This window comes from Mandrillus leucophaeus, unplaced genomic scaffold (assembly GCF_000951045.1).
Source record: "Mandrillus leucophaeus isolate KB7577 unplaced genomic scaffold, Mleu.le_1.0 Scaffold95, whole genome shotgun sequence".
In the NCBI taxonomy this organism is placed as follows: domain Eukaryota; kingdom Metazoa; phylum Chordata; class Mammalia; order Primates; family Cercopithecidae; genus Mandrillus; species Mandrillus leucophaeus.
The window spans coordinates 1577843-1585557 of record NW_012110363.1 but is presented as its reverse complement, the minus strand read 5'-3'; the positions used below and the strand labels follow the sequence as shown (position 1 = coordinate 1585557).

The following is a 7715-nucleotide window of genomic DNA, read 5'->3' as shown; positions in this document are numbered from 1 at the left end:
GGGAAGTTTACAGCAGCCTGTATGGCTCTTCAGGATCAGGAGAAGACACACCACCCAGAAACTTCTCCCTCATCAGGAAAAGAGAGGAATGGAACATGCACATCCATGGAAAATATTTGAGAGGCTCTCAAAATCTCTAGCTGAGCCAACTGGTGAATGTCTTTTCCTGTCAAAACCAGTCTGAAAAGAAGCAAAGAGGTGACTGCATACTGAAGTGTGCAGGCACCAATGCAAAGCTACAAGGAACAGGAAAAATTGGGGAAATATGACACAACCAAATAAATAAATAAATAAATCTACACAACCAAATAAATAAATAAATAAATCTACGGCCCTAAATAAATGAAGAACAATGATTTACCTGACAAAAAATTCAACATAATGAAATTTAGTGAGTTCTAAGAAAACACAGACCGTCAACTAAATAAAATAAGAAAACTATATGTGAGCAAAATGTAAATATCAACAAAGAGATAACCACAAATATAGAACTAAGCAAAAATTCTGGAATGAAAGAATAACTAACTGAAAAAAACTCAATGGAAACAATCAACATCAGACTTAAGCAGAAGAATCAGCAAATTCAAGAGAGGTCATCTGAAGTTATTCAGTCAGAAGGGCGAAAATAAAAATGAATGAAAAAGACTGAAGGAAGCCTGTGGAACTTTTGGGGCCACCATCAAGTGAACCAGAATGTTTTTCAAAAAAGAGTCCAATATGTGTATGACTTCCACTGTAGAAATTCAAAATTTACTAAACAAAATAATAAAGCCAACATAGTAAGGACAGGATTCAGGGAAAACATAGACGTTATCTAGCTTCCTCATCATCACCATCTGTTCATGTCTGTTCATTTCACTCTGTCCTTGGAAATGAGAGCACCGATTGTTTCCCAGAGTGTGCCACAAACCAACTCCCTGAGGAGGACTGTATCCCTTTTCCTAGCCAATGCTGGCTATCTAGCAACTAGAGTGGGGTAAGAATAATTAAACATTTCCATTTCAAAGGTTATCTGCCAAAGTACTATTGTGTTAATATCATATCTGAAATAAACTCCCTCAACTTTCTGCTAAGTCCAATTTATCCATCCTTCAAACTTCAATTTCTTCTTTCTCAGTCATTCCAGCCTGGATTGTTTACAGCAGTAATTAATTGCTCTACCCTTTGAAAGCTGTGTAATTTTGGTCAAGTCACTGAACTTCCCTAGCACTTCCTGGGAGTAAAACAAGATTATCTGTGAAATTCCTTTCAGTTCTGAAAATTAGCCAGTCTGTGTTTCTTTGGTGCTTTGCACACAATAGAGGGTTGGTATTGCGTCAATTAAAAATTATCAGTGTATTATGTTAGCCAGTGTCTGATTGAGTCAATGTCCAGCCAAATTCATAGGTTAAGCAAATCTATATAAAACTATGAAGACTGACAGAGGGAGGAAGACATCATGAAGACCTTCAACTGCTCTTCTATTTATCCTACAAAGGGAGAGGAGTTTTCTACATGTCCCCTCTATTCCTAAGATATTTGACCTGTTTAGGTCTGTGTCCTGTTCCCAGAAGTTTCCTTAAAGGTGGATTGACAGAAGGTGCTCTAGATCTCAACATGACACTATGCTATGCAGCTTGCAGGGCTATATGAAGAGGTGTCAGAGCTAATAACACACAGGTATAGGCAATCACAGGCTCATGACTCCAACCCAAGGGAGAAGGTCAAGACTGATTGAGCAGAAACTTCAGAATCAGAGCAAACAGTCAAGGGAGATTTTCACAACTCTGAAAATTGGCAGGGGACGTATGATGCTCTTTAAAATCAGGAGAGAAAACCCCAGCAGAAAATACGCTATTCTTTGAAGAATTTAATTTTAAGATAATAGCTAACAACTATTGACTGCTTATGGTATGGCAAGAGCTATGGATGGTTTCACTTAAAACTCATTAAAACTCTAGAAGATGAGTACTATTACTATTTTCACTTTACGGACAAGGATGCTGAGGTAAAGCGGCATTAAGCCTGTTGCCCAAAATCATAAAGTTTGCCAGAGTGCAATGTTCTTTTGAAAAGAATTCAAGATCATAAACATCTTAAGATAAAACACAACTTAAGAACATAATTGCTTTAAAAGAATATTTTTGTATGTTCCAAGAAAATATTCTACATTTATGGTAGCCTTGAAAGCGAGAAAGGAAGTGTTTAAATTTTCCTTAGAAAAACATTCTACAATTTCAAAATCTAAAGAGCAAGCACTCACCTCTGGGAAAATCAGTTTGCAAATACTCTCTGCCAAAGTGTGAAGATAGACTCGGCTCCGACTCGTTTTTCTTTGAGGAAGACTTTCTTGTGTGTTCTTCTCAGGAATGTCTTGACAGATGGGCACAGTTGCTTTGCAGCTCTCTGAGCTTCCTGCTGCCTCCTCTGCAGACTCATTAGGAACTTGACCTGGTGCCAGTAGGGAGAAAGGACACTCTCCTGTGATCTTGAGATCCTTGAGCTTCGTGCAGAACATGGTGTTGGTGTCTCTTACCCTGCTGTGATCTCCTCCTGATGAGCTGTAGTTCTTATATGAGACTGACAAACAGAAGCCACTATCAATTCAAGGACACTGGTAACTGGGATGTCTACGGGCAGCAAAAGGTCAGAACAGAAAGAGGAGTGACTTTATGCACTGACGAAAACAGAAAAAGACAGGTGAGAAAAAGCAATAGTCACATCATTTCAAGTTAAAAAAAAATTCTGCTGGAAATGCCAGTTATAAAATGAGCAGGATATTTGGCAAAGAACTTTACTTAATGTGTGTGAATTTCACTATATTAGCAAAATACTTGCTCTTACTATTTTAACTCTTAAAATAAAATATATTTTTCCAAAATGCTCTTAGCATCAACTACTGATTTCCATTTTTTATACTCATCTGGACTCATCTGATCCAGTTTGATTTCACAAGAGTGGAACACCATGGTTTTATGACAAAAGCCACATCTAAGTCTATGTTTTATTAATGCTTGTACTACTACATTCTCATTATGCTCTCCTTTCTGAGAAGTCAGAACAGTAAAAACCAATGGCTTCCAAAAATACCTAAGGGAAAATAATATGCATAATGATCCCCAAGTATATGTTTTCAGATTTGAAACACCAACTTAGGAAAAAAAAAGTTCAATGAAAAAAAAGTTCAATGAAGATGATTACGGCGAAAGAAAATTTTTATCACTTTAAATAGTAAAGCAATTTAAAAATATTATCAAAATGAAAAAACATCAGAACTCCTGATCTCCAAGAACATACCATGGGATTTGCAGGGGTCTCTGGATCCAAATCTAGTCGGCACTGCAGTGAGTCAAACACTACCCCACTTCCCACTGAATTCATAAGCATCGTCATTCCGGCATATTTTCCCCTGTACTTTTGTTTTTGTTGATGTTGTGGTTGTAAATTATCTCACAATTCACAACCCATTTATCATTAGCTATTTGTTACTGGAACTGTCAAGGTGTGAATTCAGTTCATCAACAGTACTAATTATCTTGATTAACTGGGTCTACCAGCTATTTCCTACTCTTGGGGAAGAAAAATAAAGAGTGGAAAAGAACCCATATTTGCTAATCCCCACATGTACTAAGTACTATGTGCTTCACACAGTGCTGGGAACTCTATGTTTATAATTAATCCTCACAGCAACCATGTAACACAGGTATTATTATCCCCAGTGGGTGAGAAGCTCAAATTTTCAGGTACTTTTCTCTCATTTGAAATGCTAGAGAATGACTGAACTAGGATTCAAATGCAGATTCAGCTGACTCCGGAGCCTGTGTTTTCTATAACTCCAAACTAATATTACTAAGATAGAGCAGTTTCTATCATAATCAGGCTTAGTTTATTAACTAAGAATAGATTTTTATCTTGAAAATATGCTTTACAAATTTATATTAAAATTCAGTGAGGAACATAACTCTTCTGCTCATTGGCTGGTGGTATCTGAAACATCCAAGATACAGCCTTATATTTGAATCTTTAGAGTTGGAGTTCAATTTTTTTTAAAATTTTCTATGCTCCTCAATGCCGTTAATATGTTTCCAGTATGTATAAGCAACAGCCTCTAAATTGTCACATGTAAGTCATCTAATAAGTTTAGAACAATGAACAACTCATTTTCTGAACTGGGACAAACAAGGAAGCTAAATTCAGTATCTGATCTCCATGGGATGTCATGGGACATTAGGTATAGAGGAAGATTATGGATGCTGGCAGGCCAGAAGAAGCTGCCAGGGCTCTGTTACCTAAAGTTATGACCAAAATCTATGCTCATATACAATTTATGAATCTTCAAGAGGGGACAGAAGAAAATCCTATGCATTTATGAGTAGAAAATTTATTCTGCCAGAATAGAATGGAAGTGGTCTATCTCAGTAGACTACTGAAGTGGTCCAAAGGCAATATGGCTATAGGGGGAATGATTACTTAGATTCTACAAAACCTAAAAATCTAATAATTTTACCCACATTTGTTTTGGGACTTAATGTAATAAATATTTGTTTCTTAGTCTTTACTACATCTCAACATAATTCTATTATTGTTTAATAACTTCTCTTCTGATTTAAGCTTCAAATCAGTGATCAGCTTTAATCTTCAAAAGTGCTTTAACCTTTTCTGTAAAGGTCCTGAGAATAGATACTGTCAGTTTTGCAGGTTACATGGTCTGTATTGCAACTATTCAACCCTACCATTGCAGTGTGAAGTCAGCCAGCGATGATATACAAATGAATGGGCACAGATGTGTTCCAATATAACCTTGTTTGTAAAAGCAGACTGTGAACATAGCCAGTAGTTTGCTGACCCCTGGTTGTAGAAAGCTGAGTATATTAACTTAAGCATTTTAATTAAAATATAATTTTGACTATAGGAGCAAAGTTATTTCCTCATCTCCTCTAGTCACTCCTCTCCAAAAATAACAGCCTACGCAGGTCCAGTTTTGATTGGGGTGGGGGAACTTGGAGAATTTTTTTCATTATTATTTGTAGAGAAAAGGTCTCACTCTGTTGCCCAGGCTGGTCTCTTAACTCCTGGGCTCAGCAGTCCTCCTGCCCTGGCTTCACAAAGTGCTGGAATTACAGGCATGAGCCACTGTGCCTGGCTGGGATCCAGTTTTTAAACAACCTCAAAGTAATCAAAGATAGTGTAATAGATAATACTAAACATCTATTTATACAAATAACAGTAGCATTATTTTATATTAATTTTCAGGGAAAAGAGCTGTATTATCTGAATGCCACTATTTCAGTTATACCAATATCTAACTACAATAACAGCAGAAAAGGGTACACAAAAACAAAAGGAAGACAATAAGAAATGGAAGAGTATAGGTTAGGTCTGAGGATGGCATAGAATTATTACTAAAATAAGTTATTTTGGTATACATTAGAATTTTAGTATTGGACTTAGAAGTTTGCCATAATATAGTTTATAATAGATCTTTCCATTAAACTTCACTCTCTCATTCACATTGGATTTCAATGTTGGTACCCAAGCCCAATATTTTAATTCTTATCTTCCTACTGAATCCAGCTGCAGCAGAATACATTTGACCAGTCAACTTTCCTGGAAATAATTTCTTTTCCTGTACTGCACAGTACTATAATTTCCAGGAAATGTGCCGAACAGTGTTTTTTATTAAAGTGAAAACAGCCAACAGGAAACAAGTTGTGCTTACTTTAAGATAGTTAAGTATTTAGTCTCATTAAATTACATATGTATAAACAAACTAATTAGCATTCTTCATCTGCTCAACTGATGAAATTACACTATGAAGCAGATGCACACAGTGTTGATACCTTGGAAATCTGTTTGTCTTGCTTTTGCCTGCCAGGAATACAGAATATTTCTGGCAGGCAAAAGATTGTTCCTCAACTAAACTAGTAATGATTTTTGTGGGTAACATTAGCAGTAACTTCAGAAATGGTTCGGTCAGTTGAATTCAGTATCTGGTTGGTTGTAGAAATGGTAATAACATGGTAAGGGAAAAAAAAAATTAAAATAAAAAATTTGGCGACAGGCCTTGGCAAGAAGTGGAATAATATGTTCTCAGAAACTTGAAGAGGCACTTCTCATTCCAAAAGTTGATAATTAAACAGCCTCCGAATAAACTGAATGCTCTCTCTCTTTTTACTAGTGAGTGATTAACTTTGCTGTGGTGAGAATAATGACCCAGCTACTGGCCTAGTATTAATAACAGGGACAGATTATTGTTCAAGTAAGGCAATCCTCAATCATTTAAACTCTAGAATTTAAAATTTAAGCATGAACTTTTTTTTCTTCTCTTTTTTTTTTTTTTTTTGAGACAGATTCTCACTCTGTCGCCCAGCCTGGAGTGCAGTGGCACGATCTTGGATCACTGAAACCTCCGCCTTCCGGGTTCAAGCAATTCTTCTGTCTCAGCCTCTCAAGTAGCTGGGATTACAGGTGGCAGCCACCATACCTGGCTAATTTTTGTATTTTTAGTAGAGGTGGGTTTTTGCCATGTTGGCCAGGCTGGTCTCGAACTCCTGACCTCAGGTGATCCACCTGCCTCAGCCTCCCAAAGCACTGGGATTACAGACGTGAGCCACTGCGTCCATCCTAGAATTTAATTAAGCATGAACATCTTGTTTACTACATGAAACAAGGTCATGTAGACCTAAGGAAAACACCCCTTTCCATACTCTCTGATACTGATATACTTTTCTCCAAAAGCAGGTCCTAAGGAGCAGATGAAAAGTTAGAAAAAGACACTTTTCAAAAGAAGGCATACATGTGACCAACAATCACATGAAAAGAAGGACAGCATCACTGCTCATTAGAGACATGCAAATCAAAACCACAATGAGATACCACCTCACACCAGTCAGAATGGCTGTTCTTACAAAGTCAAAAAATAACACATGCTGAGAAGGTTGTGGAGAAAAGAGGAATGCTTGTTAATTTACACTCTTCATGGGAGTGTAAATTACTTCAGCCGTTGTGGAAGAGAGTGTGACAACTCCTCAAAGACCTAAAGACAGAAATACCATCTGACCCAGCAATCCTACTACTGGGTATATACGCAAAAGAATATAAATCATTCTATTATAAAGACACAGGCACACGTATGTTTGTTGGAACACTATTCACAAGAGTAAAACATGGAATCAACCTAATTGCCCATCAATGGTAAACTGATAAACTGATGATAAAGAAAGTGTGGTACATACACACCATGGAACTCTATGCAGTCATAAAAAAGAATGAGATCATGTCCTTTGCAGGGCGATGGATGGAGCTGGAGGCCATTATCCTGAGCAAACTAACACAGGAACAGAAAACCAAACACCGCATGTTCTCACTTGTAAGTGGGAGCTAAACAATGAGAACACATGGACACATAGAGGGGAACAACACTCACTGGGGCCTTTTGGAGCATAAAGGGTGAAAGGAGGGAGAGGATCAAGAATAATAACTAATGGGTACTAGGCTTAAAATCTGGCTGATGAAATAATCTGTGCAACAAACTCCCATGACACAAGTTTACTTATGTAACAAACTGCACTTGTACCCCTGAACTTAAAAGTTAAAATAAATAAATAATAAAATAAATAAAGTATCGAAAAAAGTTAGAGGGAAGAGGCAAGCCTAAAAATTATGTATCCATCACAAAAGCAATTAGCTGTATCAAATGTCTACCATCAGACCTGGCACCTGGACATGCCAATATC

The 7715-nt window shown here is 37.0% G+C and overlaps 1 protein-coding gene across 6 annotated transcripts in view; it reads right to left on the bottom strand.

Moving 5' to 3' along the window:
* Positions 1-7715, bottom strand: part of GUCY1A3 (guanylate cyclase 1, soluble, alpha 3) — a 75228-nt gene that overhangs the window by 40036 nt on the left and 27477 nt on the right. For 4 of the 6 annotated variants that reach the window (XM_011970485.1, XM_011970491.1, XM_011970487.1 and 1 more), the window contains one exon: positions 2243-2609. In XM_011970485.1, coding sequence (XP_011825875.1) covers positions 2243-2497 — 255 coding nt within the window. In that variant the 5' untranslated portion in view covers positions 2498-2609. The remainder of the gene's footprint in view (positions 1-2242; positions 2610-7715) is intronic. The other 2 variants (XM_011970489.1, XM_011970488.1) reach the window with 2 other exon arrangements.